The 27,251-nt window shown below is 34.4% G+C and overlaps 1 protein-coding gene across 2 annotated transcripts in view; it reads left to right on the forward strand.

Annotated features, from left to right (window-relative positions):
- The first annotated feature begins 2,345 nt into the window (after nucleotides 1-2,345).
- The window catches only part of LOC110709329 (STE20/SPS1-related proline-alanine-rich protein kinase-like), a 30,679-nt gene continuing 5,773 nt past the window's right edge, over nucleotides 2,346-27,251 (forward strand). The window contains exons 1-21 of one of the 2 annotated variants that reach the window (XM_021887537.1): nucleotides 2,346-2,555; nucleotides 5,011-5,067; nucleotides 5,171-5,333; nucleotides 5,480-5,687; nucleotides 7,088-7,342; nucleotides 9,854-9,978; nucleotides 10,063-10,107; nucleotides 10,549-10,630; nucleotides 10,716-10,784; nucleotides 10,915-11,085; nucleotides 11,218-11,283; nucleotides 14,210-14,278; nucleotides 14,472-14,609; nucleotides 14,694-14,767; nucleotides 15,719-15,964; nucleotides 16,721-16,812; nucleotides 16,925-17,001; nucleotides 18,068-18,181; nucleotides 18,264-18,300; nucleotides 18,389-18,435; nucleotides 22,027-22,088. In XM_021887537.1, the coding sequence (XP_021743229.1) occupies nucleotides 5,523-5,687; nucleotides 7,088-7,342; nucleotides 9,854-9,978; nucleotides 10,063-10,107; nucleotides 10,549-10,630; nucleotides 10,716-10,784; nucleotides 10,915-11,085; nucleotides 11,218-11,283; nucleotides 14,210-14,278; nucleotides 14,472-14,609; nucleotides 14,694-14,767; nucleotides 15,719-15,964; nucleotides 16,721-16,812; nucleotides 16,925-17,001; nucleotides 18,068-18,181; nucleotides 18,264-18,300; nucleotides 18,389-18,435; nucleotides 22,027-22,088 (1,934 nt within the window). In that variant the 5' untranslated portion in view covers nucleotides 2,346-2,555; nucleotides 5,011-5,067; nucleotides 5,171-5,333; nucleotides 5,480-5,522. The remainder of the gene's footprint in view (nucleotides 2,556-5,010; nucleotides 5,068-5,170; nucleotides 5,334-5,479; nucleotides 5,688-7,087; nucleotides 7,343-9,853; nucleotides 9,979-10,062; nucleotides 10,108-10,548; nucleotides 10,631-10,715; nucleotides 10,785-10,914; nucleotides 11,086-11,217; nucleotides 11,284-14,209; nucleotides 14,279-14,471; nucleotides 14,610-14,693; nucleotides 14,768-15,718; nucleotides 15,965-16,720; nucleotides 16,813-16,924; nucleotides 17,002-18,067; nucleotides 18,182-18,263; nucleotides 18,301-18,388; nucleotides 18,436-22,026; nucleotides 22,089-27,251) is intronic. The other variant, XM_021887538.1, reaches the window with a different exon arrangement.

The raw sequence follows: 27,251 nt of genomic DNA on the forward strand, positions 1-27,251 counted from the left end.
TAAAATATTTTGTAGACAAAAAGATATGGCTGAAATAGTGGAAGGGTGTTAGTTTTGGATAGAGTTTCGTATCTCATTCATATCTTTTTCGTTATAGCTCGGATTTAAAATTATAATATATCGCATATTTCGGGTTTTTCATGGAGCAACTATGAGCATTAGGAGGACACGACCACCTTTGAAGCCCAGGATCGGTTAGATTCGGTGATTAAGGGCTCGGTGTGTGATAGTGGGGTATTTGGATCGAGTATTTAAGACCCGAAGAGGAAATCCGGATTGGGCCGAAGAATCGAGCCCAATCGAAGTCCAAGCCTCGAAGAAGAAGCCGGGCCCGATCGGGCAAGCTTGCGCCCGATCGGGCGGGCGCGTAGAAGACATCACCAGCAAGAAGGCGCGCCCGATCGGGTGAGCACTAGCTCGATCGGGCGCGGCTGCCTAGGAAGATCGTGAAGAAAAAGGCAGGCCCGATCGGACGGCCCTTCGCCCGATCGGGCGCGTGTTTTTGGAGCTGAGGTTTTATTTTTTAATTAGGATTTGTTTTAGGGATGTTTAAGTACGATTTTTGTACGTAATTTTTATTACCTTCTCTTTTAGACTTTCTCTCTCTACTTAGAATATTTTCTCTCCCTTAAATTCTCTGAACTTTGTTCTTAATTCCATTCCTTAATCCAGATTTCTTTTGGTAACAATTTCTTCTCTTTTAATTTCAGTTATTTTCTTTAATTCTTGCATCATGTCTTGTTTTATTGTTTTGATTAGTTTAGATTTAATTATGCTTGAGTAACTTTATTTCTAGGGTTTATGGGGATCAAATAAATAATATGAAGGGGTAATTTGTGATAGTTGATTATCAATGCTTGATTATTTTCCTATTGATTGATTTAATGCTATGCAATTAGGTTTGGCCAGATTTAGTTGTATGAGTTTAACAATATTGATTCGAGATTCAAGAGATGAGAATTGATGTTTAGGCTTAGTTTCAATAGGCGGACTAATTTATAAATGGTTAAGTCGAGATTCGACAGATTAGATTTAATACCGGTAAATTAACTCTGTGATTGTAATACGTAGCGAAAGCCCTTTATAATCTGATTAATTGATGCATTGATGATTGCTTCTTATGATTTATCCTAGAATATTGTTTATTAGTGAACCTATGTCCTAAATTTTTCCTTCATTGATTTATCTCCTATTTTATTCCCTTCCTACTTTTACCGTTAGTTGTTTAATTACTCTTTTACAACAAATTTGGTTACTTGATAATTTAGATTGCTTCTAATTAATTAGGAATAAATTGACCTGTTTCCCTGTGGTTCGACCCTTCTTACCTATCTACATAGTTAGTGGATTTAGGTTTTATTTTTGATTAGGTGAATACGACTTGAGCCCGTTAATGAGGCACGAAAATAATATCTTAATATATTCCATTTCGTACAAAACAAGGATTTTCAAAAGGAGTAGTTTTATTCAATTTTAAACTTTTTGAAACATAATTATCAATCCTAACTCCATTAGGATTTAAGAGAATCTTCTAGAGTATTCTAGAAGACTATAATCAATCCTAATAGCTTTAGGAATGATAATTAATAATAGGCCCTCCTCTAGATCATCGGCCGTATGTAAGAACCAAACCGAGCCCAGTTTAGTATTTTGGCCATAACTTTCTCATTATTAATCGAAATTGGGCTTATAATATATCGTTGGAAAGGTCTTTTCAACCCCATCCAACTACACTATTATTGGACCCATATCATGGACCAAACTAAACTGAAATGCACATTTTTCATAAATAGGGTAAGAAAAGAAATATTTTCAAAAACAGAATGAAGAGATATTTTAATAAAAACATCCTTATCACTAGACTTTTCACACTTTCACCTCGTTCGATAATCAAATGACACGAAAGATATTCATCACTGGGTTTGGTTTTGGGGAGACACATTTGGGTGTCTACACTACTGAATGTAAAAATTAGCAATCAAGTAAGGTATTGTTAATTACTCTAACTATTACTTATGCATTTACAGGATTTTATTATTGCTATTTAATTTTCAATATATGTGCTATTTATAAATGAAAAACTTGCAAATTATAGGTACATAATTTTAGCAAGACAACATAGTGGAATTATATAAAGTAATATTTTTAAAAAACTATAAGCTGAATATCACAATATCTACAAACAACAAAGAAACAAAAACACGGGGCATCGTCCGGGTCACTAACTAGTTTTCAAATTTAAATTGAATCGGCTTGCTAATCATTCAACTCGTTATAAACCAATTTGTTACTTTACGAAACTGATAAATCCAACCCGAAACCGACCAGTTAACCGAATTGACATCCGTACCGGCTTCAAGGCTCCAACGGTCCAACCCATTGAATTGCTCTGCCTATAATTCTCAAATGTCAACAACTCAAAAAGGAAAAAAAATCCCGGATGAACGTAGCTATACCTCTTCCTTCTCTTTCTCAGTTCTCCATTGAAGCGCCTATGATGTTCTCCATTGAAGCGCCTTCTAATACATGTATCCCCCTTTGAAGCAGCTTCTGAGGTAAGTTGGTGTTTCCTTTTGTAACCATCGTATCAATATCACAATCTAGGGTTTAATTTAATTTAATTTAATTGTCAGTTTAGTTAGTTTAGCGTTTGGAAATCTGAACTATTGGTTTTAATTACTGAGATTATGAAAGATTATAACCAGCGATTATGTCGTTAATAAATAAAATTATGAGCCTAATTGATGATTGAATCAAATATGCCTTTTCTTCCTAACTTATGTGATAATTGAATCAAATGTGGTTGCTAATGTATGGCAGAACCCTTTAATGTTATGATCGAACTATGAAATAAGAATTAAACGTAGTTTTTCGAGCTTACTTTGATAATTAAGTCAACTTTGGTTGCTAATGTGTTGCAGGCTTTGGTTTATACTCTTTAATGTCAGGACTAAACCATGAAAATGGACCTTTTTTCCCCTGGGCAGGGCAGCTGCCCCACCTGCCCTTGCTCAGGGATGGGCCTGCTTATATAAGGTGCAAAAGCATTAGGCATGTGAGAAGACACTTGTATGTTACAGATAAATGATTTGTAAAATCTTATGTGACAAACATGATACTCTGATATGGGTCATAAAATAAATTACTGAGCTTACTTGTTTCCGAAAATGAATCTAATTGTTGTGCACAATGAATTAATGAGCTAACACGTGTTGCATAAGTCAAGGCACATTATAAATTTTGCAGCTAGTCTATGCCCGATTTGGGAATCAGAATAGGGTTCTTCTATTATTCATGTATGTAAATAATATACTAGTATTCCTACATTTTCACAATACCTAAAACTATAGTTTACTTCAATATTATAAGGAAGAACCGAAGAATAATCCAACCTTTGTCCGATTCTTCCAAAATAATCCCACCCTGTAATTATTCTAGAATAAATCCAACCTTTAGGGGTATTATACTCGTACAAATCTAAATGACTGATTACATAAACAATACGCTATTTTTTTCCCTTTTCCTTTTTAATCACATTATTAATATAATTAACTTATTTTTCATCCCTAAAATGAAATTTAAAAAAAAAAATGCTCTCCCTCCACTACTACCAAAATCACCAACCCACCATCCACGCGCCTTCACTGAAGCGAACTCCAAACCCAGCCACCATATCCAACACTCCCCCACCACCACTCTCCTTCCTTGAAAAAAACAAAAACCCATATCACCACTTTAGCTCCCCTCCTCCCCCCGCCCCAACCTCACAACCCAACATGGAATTCACCTCCGAATGCCTCTGCATCACCGTATGCGCACCTACCCCTCTGCCCTCAAATCCATGGAGACAACCACCTTTCCCCGAAAAAATCCAAACACCAACATTGCTATCGCCCCATGGAATCCACCCTAACAACCCCAAAGACCATATCAATCCCCCTTGGAAACCACCCAACCCAAAAATAGAAAGAGAGAAGAAGAGGAGAGAGAACATGAGAAGGCAGGTTAGGTAAAGAGGAAGTGGCGTGGTGGATTGATGGGGAGGAGAGAGAAAGGAGCAAAGGGGCATCTAGCAGGAGAGGAAGAAGAAGGGGAAGAAAGGAAGCTACGGTGGTGGGGTGCCATTGGAGGGGAAGAGAGAGAAAGAACTAGGGAGAGGAAGAGAGAGAAAGAAGGGGGAGGGTTATTATGTTATTGTAATTATTAGAATTATAAAAATAAAAATAAAAATATTTTCATATTTAAATAAAAAGTTTAAGTCAATTAGAACATGACACATAGATTGGCAACCGGAAACTAAGGTTTGGTGACCTACTGGGTTGCTATGAGTACATAGGTATCATAGCTTGGATTTTTTTTTTAAAAAAATCAAAAGATAATATTATTGTGGGAGAAGTAGAAAAATGTTGTATTATTTTGGGCAATTTTTTCTAAAAAATAATAGATATCATGAAACTACACGCTACGAAAAATTAATTTTCTTCTTATAGGTTAATGTGAATATGTGGTCAAAGATTGACTTAAACTTTGACTCTCAATTAGCATATGGAGTTAATATTTACACTTTGTTTGGACAAAAGGAAATGAAGGGAAAAGAAGAGAAGAGAATGGGAGGAGGAAACTTTTTCATGTTCGGGTAAAGTTTTGGGGGAAGGAAGGTGAAGGAGAGGAAGGGATTCATTTTTCTTCCCTCTTTAATAAGCATAATCCCCCAAGGTTGGAAAGATTTAGAGAGAAAATGGAGCTCACCTTTTCCCTCCTTTTCTCTTCCCTTCCCTTCCTCCACTTTCCTTCCCCTTCCTCCTCTTTCCCTCCCCTTCCTCCTCTTTCCCTCCCCTTCCTTTCCTTCCTTCTTTGTTAAACAAAATGCAAGGAACGGAGGGTGTATATGCTATAAAATTGTAGTGTGAAATGATGGTGTTTTATAGTGGTTTTCTGGTATATCTTATGTTCTATCATTAGACACCTTTGAACATAATTGTTTAATAAAACTGCTGTATCTATGTGCAGAAATATTCCTGTTGGTGTTTTTCCTGCTGGCTTACTATTGGCATGTGTCCCTATTTGGTATCTTTAGATCTATTTGTTGCCAATTTTTGGAAATAAAATGGACTTGGATCCAAAAATGTGATATATATCCCCAACTAATGCTTCTAGAGATTCTTTTCAGACGTGATTTAGTGGAGTTTAGCACCGTTTCTGATATTAGGTATCAACAAAGAGAATCAAGATTCTGTTGTGTATTGCCAGAGGTAGTGGATTCTGTAAAAGCCTAGCTATTTTAGCTTACAGCAATTGGGACTTGTGTTCTACTAGTGGGTGCTCCTTCGTAGGTAAAATACTTGTCTCTACTAGGCTATTATTCTGTGAGCAATGCCTTCCACAAGCTGCTGAGTTGTGGGAATATGCTGTCGATCTGGAGGATGTCTATATTTGCTTTGGTTCTTGCGTTCATTTTTTTTTCCTATGCTATCTGCAGCATCTGAGAGTGAAGAGGATAATAGAATGGCACTATAAGAACAATGGAGGTCCTAGAGAAAAAATATCCCGTTGATGCAAAGGAATACAAGTTGTATGAGGAAGTTGGGGAAGGTGTGAGTGCTACCGTGTACAGGGCTCTTTGTATTCCGTTCAATGAGGTAGTTGCTATTAAGGTTCTTGATCTAGAGAGATGCAATAATGACCTGGTATGTGCTTACCTTATTAATTCTGCACTTATTGTATGACTTCAAAATATTATTTGAATCTAGTTGTTGCAAAATTATTCCATTTACTTATTATTGCCTACTTTTTCATAATTGTAAAATACTTCTTTTGGAATTATTCTCTCTAGAGCACGTGATTACTATTATTTGAATGTAGTTGCAACCATTCCTTTTACTTATTGCCTATTGGAAGTATTCTCTCTAGAGCATGTGATTACTATTGTATGTTTTTCTATTTCATTATTTATAGTTGTAAATATTTTGGAGTCCCTATAAATATGAGTAGTGCGATAGAGTTACAAATTTACAATGGTGGCCTATATGGGAGATGACCTGATTAGTAGGCTTATATCATGTACATTGGATTCTAAACATTAAAGACTTCTTTAAGTTCTTGAGTGTACCTGTCATGGCAGTCTTGTATGTCATTGAGTGGAGGACAAAATGAATGAAGTGAAAATTGATTCAAGTAATGGCCATCTTATCAAAAATTCTACGTAAGACCTTTCACTATTGCCTTTTCTTCTTTTTTTTTTTCCCTTGGCATATTCTAAATTGACCCTCTACTTTTTTATATATCTCCAACGTGCCCTTGTAATTGTTAATGGCTAAGTTTTGGTTTTTATGGTTTTTTTTTGGTTAAATAAGTAAAATCACTAACAAACCTTCCCAATTATCAGAGAACCACACGTTTTATGGAGGTGGAAAGAGGGCCATATTGCAATAGAATTGAATGACTGCTGCAGATTTGGTCTTAGTAATGGTTGAGTATTGTGAAAATCCACTGTATTTCATTGTATGAAAGATGGCGGTTTATGATACTTGACATAATTGTATGCATTGGTCATATATTGGATAGTTTCATTATTTGGGAAAGCATTAGCCGTAATTTGTGTTGGCCATCTACTAATACTTGATAACCCCTTACAACTCGGAAATATATAATACCTTGATGGCAGTGGTCTCCAAGAATGAACCATTTACTCAACTAAGTGAATGGAGAAATATTGTGGGCCTATATTGTTGCCTTTCATGTTAAGTGTCAATAAATAAAAGAAATTCTTTGTCCTTCCATGTATTGGCATATTTTGACCGTATGATGTACTTGAGTCAACAGAGTTCTGTGATTAAGCTCTTGAACTCTGTAGGCATTTAGGTATGTGATGTTTTTGATTCTGCTTTGACCTCATCTGATGTTATGTGATGCAACAGAAATAATATCTGTATTTTTCTTAGTGGAAAATGTTATAATATGTTTATTTTTTATGTCTTATCCAGGCCCAAATATATAGGATGAAGATTTTGTTTTATGCTTGATATAATCTGGTATTCTGGCATAATTTTAATTTTACTACTGAGTGCATGTGCTTCATCTTATGCAGGATGGAATTCGTCGTGAGGTCCATACAATGAGTTTGATTGATCATCCAAATGTGTTACGTGCTCATTGCTCATTTACAGCAGGTCACAGCCTCTGGGTTGTGATGCCATATATGGCGGGAGGATCTTGCCTTCACATAATGAAGTCTACATATCCAGAAGGCTTTGAGGAACCTATTATTGCTACACTACTTCGTGAAACTCTTAAAGCACTTGTTTATCTTCATGCTCATGGTCATATACACAGAGATGTGAAGGTAGTATCTTCTGTTTTATTTAAATTTTTTTTTTATTGATTTATTTATTTCTTTAAATTATTTAAAATCTTCGTTCAACATATTTTGATGCCTTTTTACATTGGAGATTTGTTGGTGTCCAGCCTCTTCTTAAGCAAGCTTGAAATTATAATATCAATTATCCCTAGTTTTTAGTTTGTTTCGGCATTGTGAGTTATTGAAGGATGAAGAAATAATAGTTAAGTTCTTTGTATGCTTATGTGCTAGTTCCTGAAATAATGCAAAAAAATTTATAGCCAATGGTTCATTGCTTGAATTTGCCCGCCTTCTTGCCAACAGTTATTGATGACTCATAATGCTAAAGACCTAATTCTGTACTCCCTTTGTTCTTAGTTTCCAATTAGGATGGTTTAAAAAGTTTTTTATTTGGAATCTTCCATATATGGTTAAAATATTTCCTTCAATCTTCCTATATATATTTGGTGAATGTGCCAACTTACTTTTTTCTCTTTTTCAGACAATTTTGTAAAACAAAATTCCACTATATTTATTTTCCCATGCATTTCCTATGCATGCTTTCAAATTTAATCACCATTCTTTCTTCCCAATCGATGCGGTTAGTGATTTTACTTATTTAACACAGAATTGATGTGGTTATCGCGGATGTGGTGATTAAATTTTAGTTATATAATTTTATATGTTTATTAATATAATTACTCATAAATTTTAAAAATTAAATTTTTATTTCATTTTCTTCTAATAAAAATTATATATATATATTTTTTATCATAATTATTTCTAGTATTATTTTAATTATTATTAATTATTGGTACAATTCCTCTAAAATAAATTGTTTACTAAGATAAATATTGGGTAACAACTGTAACACATAAAGAGTAAAGAATTTTTTTGTTAAAGTTAGTAGTCAAAAGGTCAAAAGCAAAACAAGTGGTATAGAAAATGACACCTCTCCTATACCTATTTCCCTACCCTAGACCTTTCTGACAGCCCCCCTCAAATAGCACCCATCTCCTCTTCCTGCCCCTCTCTCTCTCTCCTCCCCCTATTTCCTTTGCACTCTTTGGTTTTCAATGGAGTTGAAGAAAATTTCGCGAATTCAAAGCGATTTTTCCGGCGATTTATAATGAAATCAGTGTAACGGCTGACTCAGTCCGAAAATGCGGTGTATTTTAAAAACCCACATCAAACCGCTAAATCTCGGTTCGGTAAAATTGAAAACCGCCACAACTCGCCCGATACTTGATGGCGCGGCTGCATTTTTGAAACCTGGCAGGATGGTCTTCAACGATATGGATGCATTAATAAGGTCTTAGGTTGTTTTTGGATGTTAGGCTCACAAATTTTTATATTCCCTTGGTGTTAAGTAAGGAAACTAAAGGAAGGTAGTGGAGAGTGTACTATCTTTATAGCTAGAAATTTCAATAGAGTACAACCTTAATTTTTTTAATTTTAAATAACTGTTTACTACTCATTAATTCCTCATCTCTCTTCGAGGGATGGTATTATCTTTCTTGGTGTTTCATTTCCGAAGGAACCCTCATAAGTTGAAGGAGCTAGCTAATTTGATGAGATCTTATTTTTTTTTTCTTATCACACCGATGATGGAATCTTAGAGTCTCTGCTTTTGTTAGCATTTTTGGAGAATGATAATTTCAAGATTCTTTACTTAGAGTATGGTTTTCCAGTGGGTAAAAGCTTTTGTTTCAGTTGCTAATTAAGGTGAAATTGATGCTTAGGGTAGACCCTAGAAGAAATTAAGTCCTTACTTTTGCCTTGTATTTTGCTAGTGAAGACATATCTTTGATTTACTTTGGTTGGGATTCGTTGGATTGTCCTTTTCGAACCATTTAATTGTTTGCAATAGTATTGGTTATCGTTTGTCCTTTGTCTTCCTTGGCCCATGGGTTGGCAATAACAAATGTTGGAAATGGCAGTTATTCTCTAAGAAATTTTCTCATGACAATGGCATGTTAAAGGAAATCCATCCTTGACTCGTTTTATCCTTAGAAATTTCTACCACCACTCAAAAAACTTTTAAAACAATGAGAAATGGTAATGCAAATTCATGAAGAAAAGGAGAGATTTAGGGCTGGCCAATCATGGAGAAAAAAGCGATCTAGGTAATTAAAATTCATGGTGAAATGAAAGATTTGGGACTGGACATTGACATATCTTATTTATATAATTACATATAATTTCATCATCATTTCCATCACCGCCTACCTAACATATTATAATATTAGCTGAATTTTATGCCTTGTAAGGTTGTTCAAAATAATGAACGTTGTTATCATTCATATTCTAAATTCTCCTTGATTGCCTTCTTATGGAAATATGAATCAATACAAAGTGTGAGAAGGATAAAGCTCTAAGTTTGTTACAGAAAATACACCAAATAACTAGTTGATTAAATTATTTTATTGCTTCTAATGTGATGTTTCGGTATAAACTTTACATTGGATTTGCTCGTGATGTCTGACTCATGATGTGTTTTTGAATTTTGCATTGTAGGCTGGAAATATATTACTTGACTCCAATGGCACAGTGAAGGTGGCAGATTTTGGTGTCTCAGCTTGTATGTTTGACACTGGTGATAGACAGCGGACTAGAAATACCTTCGTTGGTACTCCGTGCTGGTACTAGTCAATTGTTTCATTTATTTATTATCTGCAAGTTTTTATGTATCAATTCCTCTTAAGGATTACTCTGATTTTTTGCAGGATGGCCCCTGAAGTTATGCAACAACTGCATGGATATGATTTTAAGTATGTGCATGGCAATCTCAACAATGTCATTTCCTTTAGTAAAAAATTTTGTTACCTTTTAATCTTAACTTAAATTAATTTGAAACCTGGTCATAACCTCTCTTTAACCTTATTCATTCATGTATCTATATCAATGGATTCTCGGACATGGGGTTGGACGCGTTATTTCGGACCAAAGTCTGCAAAATATTCATAAAAAGTGTTGACTCTAACACCAAAATGCATCAGTTTTGATACCAGAACCCGAGTTTGATTTAGAGACTATCATTATTTTTGTCTTCAGGGATTCGTAGTTTTGATATTGATTTTGAGTCTGTTTGTTTTGCATTTTTTTAAATTTTGTTTTATTACTTTTGCCTGCTGAAGTCCTAACAAGAATTTTACTACTTAAGTCCTGTAGGTTTTGGCAATTTTTTAAAGTTTACTTTTATATGTAAACAGAGCAGATATATGGTCTTTTGGGATAACAGCTCTTGAGCTTGCTCATGGTCATGCCCCATTCTCCAAGTACCCTCCAATGAAGGTATATTAATGTTTACCTACTAATATCAGAGACCAATGCGTTTGTCTAGATCATCATTTTATTCTTTTTTTATGGAATTTTATAGGTTCTTTTGATGACTTTGCAAAATGCACCACCAGGTCTTGATTATGAGAGAGATAAGCGATTCTCAAAGGTGGTGGTTATATTCCTTTTCTTTCTTTCTTTTATTTTGTGGGGAGGGAGGGGGAGGGGGGCTGGGTGCAGTTTAGAGATAAACTTTGCACAAATTGCAATTTTTTCACCATTTCCCCTCAATTTTACAGTCTTTTAAAGAATTGGTGGCTGCATGCTTGGTGAAGGATCCAAAGAAACGACCCACTTCTGAGAAATTATTTAAGCATCCCTTTTTCAAACATGCAAAATCATCTGATTTTGTGGCTCGCTCAATACTTGATGGCCTGCCTCCACTTGGTGAACGTTTTCAAATGCTTAAGGTTTGCTGCTTTTCTATTGCCTCTGCTGGCAGCTTCAAATTGCCAATCTGCTAATTTTCTATATTTAATAACTGTTTTTATTTATAATTTTTTTATTTTTTATTTTTTTTTCTTCTTTGTTATCTGTTGTAGGCAAAAGAAGCAGATCTTCTTGTTCAGAACAAAGATTTGTATGGGGACAAGGATCAGTTGTCTCAGGTAACAACTTATCTTTCCTTGTAGAGATAATGCACGTAGATCAATGATTTCCCAAACAATTATCTTTTTCATTAGATCTTGTCACGTGCTGTAAATCCACAATAAGATTCTTATTCTTCTTTAAATGTTATTGCCTAAGAGTTCAAGTCTTGTATGGACACCACTATCCCAGGAAGAAGTGTGATACAGTTCAAGTAAAAAACATTATAGCATGATAGTAGATAAAGTAAATTCGAGGGGATCCTGTTACCCATTGCACTCTGTTCGGTTTATGTGTTTGTGTGAGGGGATTTATTTGAATGTATTGACTATTGAAGAAAGGAAACATATAGGATTGCAAAAATAGGAACTAAAAAAAATACTGGTCAGCTTGGCCTTCAATAGTGATATGCTGCTATGGTATAGGCACTTGTATAGTTGTATTTGTTCATGCCCAGTGAGCAGTGGAAGGTGAAGGAAGGAGCAAAGGGCTAGGAGGTCAAAGGTGAAGTGTCGGTTAGAAGTTAATTTTATATAAGTGGGTTGGGATTTTGGTTAATCTCAATATGTCTTTGGGGAAAAGGATGGGTACATGTATAAGTCAAATTTAAAGTAGGTTTTTGCTTTATTATTTTTTGTCCATTTAATGTTTTTTTCGAGTAAAGTTTTTTATTTTATTTTTATTTTTATTTTTTTTAATTAAGAAGGAGGATTTAACAGGATAAGAAGGATTTATATAAGGTTTTCATTAATTTGGAGAAGACATTTTGCGGAATTATATTTTATATTTTCATCACTAAGGACTAGGGGTGTCAATTCGGTTAAACAGTTCGGGTTTGGGTTGGGTTTATCAGTTTCGGATTATAACGGGTCGGTTTATAACGGATTGAAATAATAAGCGGGTCGGTTTGAGTCGGTTTTGAAAATTATCGGGTCAGTTCGGTTTGGTTTTTTTAATCGCAGTTTCTATTCGGATCGGGTCCTTATCGGGTCGGGTTCTAGTCGGTTCGGGTCATAATCAATTTGGGTTGAACTGGGTCGGTTTGAAAACGTGTTTAGCCCATTTAATGTGGGTTTCGGTTAAAAACAGTTCGGGTCTTAATCAGGACGGGTCGTAATTGGTTCGGGTCATAATCAGTTTGGGTTTAACTGGGTCGATTCGAAAATGGGTTTCGGTTCAAAATAGATCGGGTGAAATCGGGTCCAACCATTATTGTTTCGGTTATAATCGGTTTAGATTGAACTTGGTTGGTTTGAAAACGAGTTTACCCAATTTGAAACGGGTTTCTAATCAAAATCATATCGGGTTAAAATTGAGTCGGATGATTATCGAGTCGAATTAGTCAGATAATGGGTAGGAACGAGTCATGTAATAATCAAGTCAAGTCATAAATAAGTTGGGTTTATCGAGTAGTGGGTTGAAACAGATTAGATCATAAACATATTGGGTAACAGGCTGTAAATGACTCAGTCATAACGGGTTACGGGTTTTAAACGGTTTGGTCATAACAGGCTACGGGTCGTAAACGGTTCGGTCACAACGGGTTACGGATTATAACCGGTTCGGTCACAACGGGTTACGGGTTGGAACGATTTAGGTTTATCGGATTTTTATCGGGTTTTAACGGTTTTCGGTTTAAAACGGGTCGGGTTACTATCGGGTTTAAACGTAATCGGTTTGGGTTGCTTTCAGTTTCGGGTTGTAATGGTTTGGCTTGATAACGGGTCGGGTTAGGAACGGTTTGCACAAATTCGGTTTAGTTCAGTTTCGGATTGGAAAAAATTGGGTCGGGTCAGTTTTCGATTTCCAAAAAACGGGTTTTAAACAGTTCAGTTCCTTTTCGGATCGGTTCGAAACAGTCGGGTTTAACGGTTCGGGTCAGAAACTGACAGCTCTACTAAGGACATATATGCGAGAGCTATCTCGAGATTGTAGACCAGTATTGGGAAGACCGAAGAGTTCGTGTTAAAATTAATTTGAGTTTTGTTTCTACCCTACCCCTTTTCATTTTGTCATAGTCATGTATATTAATTTACGAGTTCAATTCAAGTTGATATACAGGGATGCATGATTTTTGATGAGACGAAGGAATGCGTGGAAATTAAGTTAGAATTGTGGAGACAATTTTTGGAACCTTAAATGGGAAGGCTCTAAGGGGAGTAGAAGTAAGTCAAAGTATTTGGAATGTAAGTTTAGTGGGATTGGAAACGGGGAGGCGATCACCTTTTGGATCGAAAAATTGTTCAAGAGGTCTTTGACAATCCTTTATTCAAAAGGATGGGGGAATTGGATGGAGATGTTGCTCATGGGTTCAAAGCAGGTTGGTTCAAATGTAAGGTGCTATGGGGTTTTTATGTGATCCTGGCATGCCTCATAGATTGAATGGTAAATTCAACTGAATGACTAGTAGGCCTAATTAGGCCCAGTGAAGCATGTCACGTTCATAAGATGAATGTGGCGGAGATGCATACGTTGCGATGGATGTATACCTATACAAGAAAGGATCGGTTGAAGAATGAGATAATTAGGAAGAAAGTAGGGGTTACGCTTGTTGAATACAAATTGAGGGAGAATCGCCTAAGGTGGTTTGACCATGTAAATTGGAGGCCAAGTATGATGGGATTGCAAGGGGTAGGGGAAGACCTACCAAAAAGTTGAAATTGTGTGATTGAGAGTGATATGAGTACTTTGAGGATTGAGGAAATTATAGTGTTTGATTGGTCGGAGTGGAAGAAAAATATTCACGTTAAGGCGTGTTATGATTTAAAATTACTTTTTGGTTTATTTGTTTTAAGTGTTTAGTTTTAATTATTTACTTGACTCATGTTTTGCAAACTCTACTTATTTCCTTTGTTAAGGTTTCTCAAGCCTTTATAGTGTTTTACTCGCATATTTTAGGGTTTTAAGATATAGTTGCCACATTCTTACTTTTGGTGATTTATGCAGCAAGAGTACATTCGAGGCATAAGTGCCTGGAATTTCAACTTGGAGGATTTGAAGAATCAAGCAGCCCTTGTAAGCCTCTTATGCTCACTGAATTTACTCCAATCTCCTTGCTATGCATCTATGTGTAGATGCAAGTGTAGGTGGAAACAAGCACCTGTTTTGTTTTGTTTGTTTGTTTATTTATTTATTTATGCAATTACCATATATTTTAGTGAATTGTTGCCTTGTGAATTATGTTTTGAATACTAAAGTGTTGCCGCAGATTCAAGATGACGACAATAATTTAATTGAAGAAAACCCTAATTTAGGGTTGAAAGACAGGCTTGATGAACAATCTGTTCATACAGATAAACCATCTTCCGAGGGGACGATTCATTCAAATACTTCAGATAGTCATGAGGTAATTTAGCTATTTCATTCACACTAAGTGGTTGACATTTTTATTTGATGTATCCTTGGTGATTGTGAACACTTCCTATCTCAGGATGGGTTTGATGATCTTGATAGCTTGGAAGGTTCACTGGCTTCATTTCCTATTCAACCCCTGCAGGCACTTAAGTAAGTTTGATTTCTATTGTTTGCTCTAATGGAGACATTGGACCACCTTCATTCCATTTAGAACTGATGGTGCATTTTAAATAATTCAATGAACCTTTCATGTGATATACTTTTTTTTTATTATTATTTATTATTTATTTTTTTATTTTTTTTGCAATGGGGACATAATGGGCCAGTCTTTAAATTTTCTGATTAATAATATTTTGTATTTTTCATGAACTTCATTAAGAACCACTTCCATAAGCTAACTTCTAACTACCAATAGCCTATGCCTCCTTGCTCACTAATTATGTGTGGGAGCATTCTGCATCCTAAATTTCAGTTGGGCCAGTCTTTAAATTTTCTGATTAATAATATTTTGTATTTTTCATGAACTTCATTAAGAACCACTTCCATTAGCTAACTTCTAACTACCAATAGCCTATGCCTCCTTGCTCACTAATTATATGTGGGAGCGTTCTGCATCCTAAATTTCAGTGCTGCAAATTTTTCTAGAGGCCCAGAAACTGGTAAGGATTTTCAAACAAACATCAACTTGACAGATGGGACTTTTCTAGTTTTAATAATGCCAGAATCACTTGCTTATATAATGTTTCTAAATATTCTTGATAGACATGTTCTAATTTTTCATATGTAAAGTAAAAAAGTAATAAAGAAGAAATGAATTGTGAATTGTAAGAGCTACTTGCAGAAGTCAATACATCAGACTCATTTCTTTCTGTCTGCTCTATTACTCCGTCGTTAAGCTCTTACTCCGTCATTCTTTTTGCCTCATTCACTAGCTTCTCTAGATCCTCAGGTAGCCTTCCTCTGTTTAACTAAGGTGTCTTTTTTTGCTTGTGTATCCTTGTGAGTGTATATGTTTAAGAATAAATTTACCACTTGTTACTGACTTTGATTCCAGTTCTATGCTACATAGTTGCTTACCAGCACTTCTTATTATTTCTGCAGAGGGTATTTTGATATTGGTGAAGATGATATGAAGAGTATTAGATACAAAAATGCATCTCTGACAGATGCTGAAATAAATTTTTCCAAAACTGAAAATGAGCAAGTAGGAAGAACTAATGGTGACAATTTGGTTCGGAGCAGCTCCCTACCGCAATTTGTTAATGCTGGACAGAAAAAGGCTCTTAGTGGTCCTCTCCTCTATGAAAATGTGAGCTCATCAAGGAAGATGATCACTGATGGGGATAGGTAATTCTATCTTGCTCTTCTCTATCTCTCTCTTTATTTTTTTTTTCAAATTTTTTTTATTTATTTTTTAATTTTTTTTTTTTGGGTTTGCATTGGCAAATTCTTTATTTTTTATACTATAGTATACCTGTGCATTAATGCACGGGATATTTGATACCATAAGAAAAGTTCTCTATCTAAAAAGACTGTAAGTTGAGAGAGAAAGAAATGGTGTTTTTTTTTGTTTTTGTTTTGTAATATCTTTTTTTGTTCGTGCGTGTGAATGATAGAATTAACTTTTTTTCAATTTTTTTGTGGTGGGAAAGTAGATTGTGACATGTAGTAAAATAAAGGAACATTTACACCATGTTTAAATAACAATAGTGAAGGGTAAGGGAGGGGAAGGAAAAAGAGGGAAAGAAAGGGAGGGAGAAGATGAACTTCCATTTTCCTTCCAAATCTCTCCAACAATGGTGGGATTTGATTTATTAAAAGGGGAAGGAAAATGGATCCTTTCAATTCCCTCCTTTAGGTATCCGAACAAAAAATAATGCATCCCTCCTTTTCTCTTCTCTTCCTTTCCCTCCATTTCTCTCTATCCAAACATAGTGTCAAGAATAATTAAAATTGTATTTCGGTAGTATCCAGAATTTGATATGTCAGGGTACATAAGGAGTTTTTGGAAGGAATGCAATTGGTAAAATGGTTTTTTTCAAAAGTTGTGGCATAATAAGAATTCTCAATTGTTATTATGATTCATTTGAATTTCTATCACAGGGACAACATGCAACCAAGGCATCCCGCTGATAGAAATTACAGCGGCCCAATCTCATATCGTCAAAGGAGAGATACAAATAACAATACATTAGGTTTCTTATTTGCCAAATCTGATGCATCAAAATTTTTAATTTTATTTTTTTTAATCTTTCTTTTCTTTGTGAAACAAGTCTCTCTTCTCTTTTTTCTTCCTTGTTATTGCAGTGGAGGATTCTTCAGAAGGGGCTGTTGTTAAGCGCAAAGGTCGTTTTCAAGTTACATCAGCTGATGTCAGCCAGAAGGTGTACCTTCTTTTTTGTATTTTTTGTTTTTTCTAGTAAATTTTTTTTATCCTTTGTATGAACTTATGTTAAAGCACCCAAGGTCAGGACTGAAATTGGATTGGAATTTTTATGTATTCCTTTTCTTATTCTGCAAACACATTTGGAGTTCACGTAGATATACTAGATAGCTATACTCGATAGCTATGTTACTCAGACACAAGTCCACAAGTGCAAGATCAGGTCCATATCCACGTACGTGACACGTCAAGGTCAGAAATTTCAAAAATAGGGTCATCGTCCTAAATTTGGATAAAAATTTGGGGACTTTGCATAAGTAGAACATATTCCTGTAAAGTCATTTAGCATGAATTCTATTGTAGAATTACATAAAACACAGTTTTTAGGCTGACTTGATTGTTAAAATGCTTATTGGAAGCCTATTTCTTGCACCTATTTTTCTCTTCCTTTTAATTCTACCTTTTCTTCTATGGTTATGTGGTTCAAATAGTGTCTAAGTAAGGATTGAAGTGTCGGGTAAGGATTAACTTGCAACATTGTCAAGCAAGCATTTGAATATGATGTCTTTGTGTCAATAAAACATGCACATTATCAGAGCGAGAACTTTGGGTCATCACTGTATGAAATCTTTAGTTGATAATGCTCCATTCATATTTGTTCAACTCACTTTCCATTTTAATGTGTTCTTATTTGTTCTACTCTGCTTTATTCTATTTTAGGCTTGTTCCTTTTACCATCATACCCTTTTTACCTCAGTAAATTCACCTTTCAACTCTCTGCCTCTTACTTTATTCTTCTTATCCTTATACCCACCCACCTTTTAAGATTTTATCTCTTGTTTTATCCTACCTAGTCCGTACTCACCTTTTTCAATATTATCTTAAATGTTGTATGTTATAGCAATTGAGTAGAATATAGAAGAATAGAGGGAGTGATTTTTCATTGAGTTGCTAACACTTGTTGTTTAAAGTTGCTCCTTTGTGTATCATCATTATTCTAAAGAGTTGAGCTAAGTAAGTTATCTTGTAGGCATGAGTTTATAACATTGCATTTTAAATATCTTCAGGGCCAGATTTGCCTAAGCTCTGGGAGCACAGCTGGGCTCATGCCTCCATACCTTTCTGCTAGTACAATCCTTCCAACCTTGCAGTATGTTTTGCAGCAGAACAATTTGCAAAGGGTTCGTATATACTAATTTTGAAAAGGTAGCATTTAGGTAGGAGGTATTTGTTATGGTTATAATATGTATTTTTTCTTTACAGGATGAATTAATCAAATTAATTAAGCATGTGGAGCTAGGTAATACTGTTCTTTTCTGTTTAATTTGAACTCCTTTTTTGTTTCCATTGTTTTGTAGTGGACCTCACAATTTTCTCTTGTTATGCAGGCAACATCTGTGAGTCTGCTGATGCAACGAGTAATGGCATTTCACAGGTACCATTGTACAAAGTACTAACTATACAATTATCTGTGTATAGTATCTACTATTCTGTGTATAGTATCTACTATACTGATAATTATTCCACTTGATTGTCTAAAGAAGGGGGAAGAACTAGTAAAAAATAAAATGCAATTTTTTTGATTTTATTTCTCTAAATTTTTCTTTATTTTCACTTTGTTGTAGGCTCACTTCTGATAATCATGTTAAGAAGTATCTAATCCACCTGAGCATATTGAAATTTAGCAACTTGTTAAGAACTAGCATAACTGGACTTGAATTATAGGAAAAGTTGTGAGGATTTATAATTTGAAATTACAAACTATAAAAATATTATATTGGATACTCAAGCTTTTGAGAGTCTTGATTCTCTTATAATCACTAATGAAAATGCGCTATAATATTCATCCTCCCGTTTTTCTTCTCACTGATCTCCTCTTTATCTAGCACTATTCTGTCTAACGTACTTGCTTTTTTCCTTTTCAAACTAATTCTAACCGGTAAAACTGTATGCATTGCTTACAATTGCCCTCCAATAAGCATGGCTATTATTACATTACCATCCTCCTAAACTTCCACCTTATCTTATCCTTAATGGTGTGTTTGGATTGAAATGGAGGGAAAGGAAGGAAAGGGAAATGGAGAGATGAAATATCTTTCATTTGGATAACAAATGAGGAAGGAAGGGAATTGGAGGGGAGAGAAATGGAGGGATTAAATTGCAAGAAATTTATCCCTCCAACACGGAGAGATCTGTAAGGAAAACTCACCATTCTTCCTTCCCCTCCCTTTCCCTCCCCTTCTTTTCCTTCCCCTTTATTTATCCAAACACAGAGTAAGTTGGTTTGTAACCACCTTCATCTAAGCGTTGATAACATTGTTCATCATTCCATTAGTTGAATAGCTCGGAGTTGCTTGGCATTGGAGTGGTAAGTCTGTAGACTGTTACTCTGACACCTTCCTTGCTCATGGGTGTCGCATGTCAACACAACACGATGCACGACACGAGCCCTTAGGCACAACTCCGGGAAAGTGTCGACTCGGGGATCGGAAAAGTGTCTGAAATGGGTGTCGATTTCAGAAAGAGGGGACTAAGTTTGAACTTTGCATGCATCTAAATTAATGGAGGAGAGAGAAGATAGAAAGAGAAGACTACATGATAAAGAATTAGAAAGGGAAAGTGGGAGAAGGTGAAAGATTGATGAGGTGTGAGTGTGGGACAGCTGTGTGGTCATGTGGTTGTTCTTTAAAATATTATACTTTATCCATGTCCTCACAAATTCTTTTGACTTTTGGACCCACCTTTACTTTTATACTTTTACTTAGTACCATGTGATTATTATATCTTCTTACAGCTTATGTACTAGAGTACTTGTATGACACTATGTACTACTTTTATTAGTTTGGAAAAATTGACAGGAATATTATGACCGAGAATAAAACCACCTTTTGATAATCCCCCAATAAAACGACCTTTGCACATGATCTTCCATAAATAGGATAAAAAACTATTCACCCGATTAGTAGGTTAAGGAAGGACACTTGTTATATTTTGATGGGTTAGCTTTTTTATTTCAATATTTACATATTTCTTTTTTCAAAAATTAATTAATTTATAAAAAAATTAATTAAAAAAAACCCCTCCTCCTTTAAATTCTAACCACCGCACCCCTCCCCCTTTCTTTTCCCCGTCCTCTATCTAACAAATGCGCCACCACCAACGACAACAAAATCCCCCACACCCACAAATCTTAATGGAAAAAAAAGACCGAAAAAGAGCAAAATTTCAGAGATTCAAAGCAACACCACATTTCTTTTGGGGTTGAATTTGGTGAATTGCGAACACAGGAGCAACAAATTTCTTTTATGGTTGAATATGGTGAATAAGTCGGTGCGTGATTGTTATCAGTGGTGATTACGGTGGTTGTGATGGGGATTCGCGGTGGATGTATGGTGGGTCGTCATGTCAGTGATAAGTGTGTTGGTGAGGAGAGAGAGAGGACAGAGTTTAGGTGAAAGAGGTGGAGTTTGCGGCATAAGGTGGTGAGTGGAGAGTGCGGTTCAGGGAAGAAGAGAATGTACGGCGGCGGTATCGGCGGTTGTTAGTGCGGTGATTTGTGGGGATATGTGGGGGTTCACGAGATGGGGGTTGGGCGGTTATGTTAGTTTGTTAGGTATTTTTTTTTAATATTAAAATAAATTTATTTAAAATCGCTTTTTTAAATAGGAAAAAAACCAACTAACCAACTACAAAGGGACAAGTGTCATACTAACTCATTAATTCGGTTACCAACCGGTTTCCCCCCATTTTTGGAGATCATGTAGAATGGTCGTTTTATTGGGGGATTATCAAAAGGTGGTTTTATTTATGGCAGACCGAGCTAAGGTCATAATAAACCTGTCAATTTTTGCTATTAGTTTTTATGATTTTTAGCTATTTTTTATTTTTAAGTGTCGGATTAAATTGTTTGGACACTTTATACAACAGTCGTATCCTAAATATTAGTCAAGACATTCCCTTGACCGTATCGAAGTGTCGACCAAAATTTAGTCGGACACGACACTTAACGACGAGTCCAAGTAACGTTGGATGAAGGTATCGAAAGGTTATGTTGCATTGGTTGGGTAGACTGAACAAGGAGTGGATGTTTGGATCTTGAGAAGTAGGTTAATTAGACATAGGTTGTCTCATTAAGGATAGACCCACATGCATCCCTTTTACCAATTTCCCTAAGTAACATCTAGGATTTTCTACAAGGCCACGTATGAATTAGGAAGGCTTCTCCGATACTCCATCCTTTGTCCCCACCATTATAACCTTTAGTGCATATCACTATGACCACTTCCAAAGCAACCTCCACCCAGTGGCAGATGGGGGAGAGGGGGGGGGGGAAGGACAAATTTTAGATGTTTAATAATTCGACAAAAATCTTAAGAAAAAAAAATAATTGATCACAAACTGTTTTAAGAAGGCCTAAGGTCTAAGCACACCTCTCATTTGAAGTAGACCTTACCTATGCAATCTTCCTTCATCTACTACAAGGTTTATTTTTCTTAAATCCTTTTTTTTCCTCACAACATTTAGCCATTATCATGAGGTTTTAGGGTTTTTTCAATAAAGAAATTCGCAAAGCATTGTGTTTGGGGATTGTATGTAGGACAAAGCAAGTACAAATATAGAATTAAATCAGTTTTTATTACGAAACTTTTTGAAACAAAAAATAATTCAAATACTGTTTGTACAATATAATCATAATTTACAATAGTATGGACATATGATGTTCTTGTTTCAGTTTTAAATTAATATGTTTCATCGTTTCTTACTGATTAAGGAATAGGAGGGGGGGGGATGGGCTGGTTATGACATCTATGTAACAATAGTTGTAAGATGAATCAAGAATGCGGAAAATTTTCTTACATTGCCAATAAGGAGTGTGTTCTGGCTGTTCACAGCTAGGTCATGACAACCTTTTGTTGGAAAAATAGGGTTCTAAAGTGACTTTATGTAGCACTTTGAGAACATAATTTTTAAACATAATTATTCAGTTATTATCTAACACTAAGATACTTTATGTTGTTCTTGTCAGACATTGCCGGTCTCTACTACAGAGGGTGAACTTTTGTCTCAAGTTATGCAATTACAACAAAGGTATATTATATTACCTCCGTTATTTTAGTAGACGTCTTTTAACTTTAGTACTATTCACACATTTTCCTTTGACCGTATTTTGTGATTTATACGTCATGAAAAATATGGTCAGGTTAGATCTTGTTAGATTCGGCATGATATACTCCCTCCGTTTTTAAATACTTGCTCCATTTTTCCATGCACGGAGTTTTAGGAGAAATTGAAGAATTTAATAAAATATGGAGGTAGTGGGTAGGTGGAAGAATAAAAAATTGTAAAAAAGCAAAGATAGTGGAGAGAATTAGAGGAGAGAGAATATGAAAATGAAAATGTGATAATGGTGGTTCCTAGGTTGCACTGATACGGATACGGGAACAAAAACGGGTACGGGGACGGGATACGACAAATTTTTTTTTTTTCAAAAAACGGTTACAGCTCGGATACGGCAAAAAAAAAATCAGCAAAATATAAATCCATTAAAAAAAAATCCATACAACACAACTTAGAAGAAATATTACGGAATTTAATGTCTTAAACTGCTAAAATTCTTAAGAACATAAATAAAAGCGGTAAATTTTGAGACTCCATTCAACTGTACAATGTAAAAAAAAAAAAATCACCTATTGACATTCTCAATTAATGTCACTACAATTCACTATAATATCAACTATACATAAAAACAATTAAAATAGAAAACAAAACTCAATAACTCCTAAAAGAAAGAAAGACAGAAAGAAGAGAGTCAGAACAACTCCAAAAATTGTCGCAAGAAAGGACAACAAAAATCTGTACTCAAGAAAGAAGGTGGGTCTTCGGCGCCGCCTTGAACCAAGCGTCGACTGTCGCAGCCTCGCAGGTGAGTCTCCGGTCGCCACCGTCAATCAAATCGCACAGGGAAGAAGAAGATGAAGGAGTTCAAAATTTTAGGGTTTTTAGAATTGGGGGAAATCGACTTTGAGGTAAGTTTTGTTCTGATTTAAGTATTTTTTTTTAAAAAAAATTGGGTTGGGCTTCTTGGGTACGACAGAATTTGGGATTTCCCGTACTCTAAACGTTTCCGATCATGACCCTAGTCGTCCCCTAAATGACGTGTCGTACCACTTTTGATGGGGACGGATTGGGGACGTATCCTAGCCGTCCCCGTAGCGTACCCGTCCCCGATACGTTTCGGGTGCATCATTGGGTGGTTCTACTAGGTGAGAGAAATTAATTTTACATTGTAAAAGTTTTCCAAATAAGGAAATGGAGTAAGTATTTAAAAACAGATGAAAAAGGAAAGTGGAGCAAGTATTTAAAAACGGAGGGAGTATATGCTTAAAATATCAAACTTTTTAGGAAAATTTGTTAGAAAAAAACCTTTTAAATGACTCGTTTTGCAAGAAAAAACCTTTTAAAAGGATCATTGTTAAAAAAAAACCACCACGATTATTTATTTTTGTTAAATGAAACCTCCCCTCCCATTTCCGACATTGACTTAGCTTTTTCGGCGTTGACCCCTTTATTTTCTTTACTTAGAACCAAGTCTAGGGTAATTTTTTCTTTTTTTTGGCTCCCAATTTTCCCTCTATTTTTTTAGGGTATATACATTGAATGGTTGATTGAGGCAAAACACCCAACTCTTTTAATTGGAAGGTAAATATTAGGGTTTCAATTCTCTTTCTTTCACCTTTGTAGTTGTCAATTCTTTTTCTTTTACCATTTTAGTAGTCAATTATCTTTCTTCATCTCTCTAAGAATTCCTTATTTTTGTCCAATTTTGTAGAATCAATATAATGGTGAGCTGTGGATGTGTTTAAAAAAACCCCAATTTTGATACTATTTACAACAATGATTTCATGAATTTACACTTACCTCACATAATTGTTGCTCAATTAATGAAGAAGTGGAGAGAGAGATGGGAAAATAAAATGAAGGAGTGCAAATATAAATTTACTTAGGTGTTAATAAAGAAAATAAAGGGTCAGAAAAGCTAAGCCAATGCCGGAAAAGGGAGGGGAAGTTTCATCGAACAAAAAAGTGATCGTGGTGGTTTTTTTTTTTTTTAACAAAGATCCATTTTAAAGGTTTTTTCTTGCAAAATGAGGTATTTAAAAGTTTTTTTTTTCCGACAAATTTTCCAACTTTTTATAAATTTATAATATCAGTAATTAAATTTCTTAATGGTTTAATTTGTGCATTGGCAAACCAGACTAAAAAAACGTGTCAGCTAGACTTATGTTAAAACTAAAAACAACTAATCTCAAGCGTTCATTATTAATACAAAAGATCTCACAGCTTAAAAACCGAAAGATCTTTCCAACTTTCCATTATATCTATTCAATTGTTTAAAAGGTCACTATATGCTCCCTCCGTTTTTAAATACTTACTCCATTTCTCCATGTGCGGAGTTTTAGGAGATAAAATATGGAATTAGTGAGGTACTTGGAAGAATAAAAAATTGTAAAAGGCAAAAGTAGTGGAGATAATTGAAGGAAAGAGAATATGAAATCAAGAGAATACGATTATGTTGGGTCCACTATTTGAGATAAATGAATTAAATATTGTAAAAGTTTTCCCAATAAGGAAATAGATCAGGTATTTAAAAACGGCCGGAAATGTAAAGTGGTGCAAGTATTTAAAAACGGAAGGAGTACAAAATAGGTAACTTTATCAAATTTGATAACATTTACTTAGAGGTCACTAAATACAAAACTAATGTAACTATAATACTATATCAATTTTTACAACTTTTACATAAAATTCACTATATACAAAAATAAGGCAACTATCAATTTCTACAACATTTACGTAAATGTTGCATATATCATTGATGACTATGCAATAGAGGTCTTTTTTTTATTTTTATTTTTTAGAAAAAGGTAACTATATCAATTTAAATAGATCACTACATGTTAAAAATTATTACTATATGTAATCTAAGCCTATGTAATATTCTAACTTACATCCCGTGACTATACTATGCTCGACAAATTAAACTAATAGGCTTGCAACGCCAAAAACAAATTTATATCTCATAAATTAAGTAAATAAATAGAGAACAATGGTACAAATTTTTTCAATGAAAATTGATATTTTTTTTTATTTCTTATTAATTGGTTTTACCATTCAAAACTTTTGGCTGTTAAAAACTTGTTTTCACTTGTCATTTTTTTAGCTAATTTATTGATGTTTGTATCCAATGCAATTACTAAATTACACTTGTTTTTACTTATCGATGTTGTATTATACTAATTAAAGCTAGATTTTACTCAAAAATATGTGATATGTAACAAACAAAAGTGTTTAACTAAAATAAAAATCAAAGACAAGTGTCATGCATTAAAAATTAGAATTTTAGTGTGTAGTGACATTTATTCATTTATAGACCAACTTAATTAATAATCAATTAACTAATCAATTGTAAAACACTAAAGAATTATAATTTCCTATAAACACAAACTTAAACAATCAAATAATCAGCAACAAAATTGTAAAGAATGTAAGATTTAGATTAACACAAAGAAGAATTGCAAAAATAATTAATAGATCACTTGCACAAATTTCCTAATTTTGATAAACTTAAATTAAGTACCAATTTAAAAAAAAAATTATGTAAACAACATTTTTTTTACGGATTGACCCAAAGTAGAAAATTAATTGGTTGCAATACTGTGTGAAATGTATAATCTAAAAGTAGGACGAAGCAAAAACGATCTTTTAATCAACTACGAAACTCTAATAAAAATCTTATTATAAACTCTAAAAATCAAATGAAAATTACTTATACTACCTCCTTGAACTAAGTATTTGATGTACCTCCTAGAACAAACTTTAATCCTCCTAGGGTTTTTTTAGCGCGTGATGCGCGCGGATCAGTTTGCATAAATGTGTAGCTATTCTAGAGATTGGGTTTACGACTTTATTATGATTATGTTATGGGGTGTTATATACTTATATTGTTGATATCTCATATTAGTTCGTTTGTAAAGATTTTTCACACAATAACACAAGCTCATAGTATTATAAGTGATTAACCAAAAAACAAAATATTTAAGCTCAAAATAATGTTCCTAGTCAATATCACACGTATTATGAAAACATTAAGTTACTTGATAGAGAACATTTATTTAGACAAGATTGTAAAATAAAATAAAAATAAGGCAATTCAATAAGGCGATACAGAAAAATATCCAAGTTATCCATCACATTCCACAATGGGCATAATTTAATCCGAATACTGTCTACACATTCAAACTACTACTACACTACAAAATTGCATAATATGATTCGGCTTTTAGATGCATAAACTTCAGCAAAGTTCCACTAAATCAAACACATATACATAGTACTCCCTCCGTCCTTTTATTAGAGATCAAATTCTCTTTGTTATGTGAGTAATAAATATTAGAAACATGTCTTTAATAATAGAAGGACAAGGGAGTATATAATTTACCAATCAAAACATCAAACATTCTCCAACTACCTTCATAAATGCGTATGGTAACAGAAATGTGTAACTATTTTAAAGATTGGGTTTACGGTTTTATTATGACTATGTTATGGGTGCTATATTGTTGATATCCCATATAGTTCATTTGTCAATATTTATATACACAATAACACAAGTTCATAGCACTATACACAATAGCTAATTAAGAGTTGCAAAGAGTAGTGAGAGTCAAATGGAAGCAAACTGTATCATCTCTATTAGAGATCAATAGACAGAAGTTCGTAAATTACATTACAAATAATACAACTTTAGCATTTTCCGGCTACTTTAGTGTAATGAGGCCAACTCAAGTAGATCTTTGTATTCATCAGAAACAAAAGACTTCACCTTGACTCCTGGTTCTTCTGTATTCTTTGATGGAGAGGCGTACTTCACTCTGATCATAGTCACTAGACCTGCAAAACCACTTCAGGAATTAGACAAGAGTTTTTATAGAAGAATGTCTATAACGTGCAGATATAATTAGAATGTATGTGAAAAAATAGGGGTAATAGGGACCAGCAGAAACTCTAATCAATTGTGAACAATCAGGCTTTATAACAATACTTAAAAGTTGAAATCATTAATGAATACAAAGCTCAGCATAGAATTTTGGATCTTCACTTAGTAAGAGGAAATAAAATTGTAAATTTTTAACTGATCATTTTAAAACTTCCATGTTGACAAGTTTCAATCCGACTTACAGCGCCAGTATT

Source organism: Chenopodium quinoa, unplaced genomic scaffold (genome assembly GCF_001683475.1).
Source record: "Chenopodium quinoa cultivar QQ74 unplaced genomic scaffold, ASM168347v1, whole genome shotgun sequence".
NCBI classification, from domain to species: domain Eukaryota; kingdom Viridiplantae; phylum Streptophyta; class Magnoliopsida; order Caryophyllales; family Amaranthaceae; genus Chenopodium; species Chenopodium quinoa.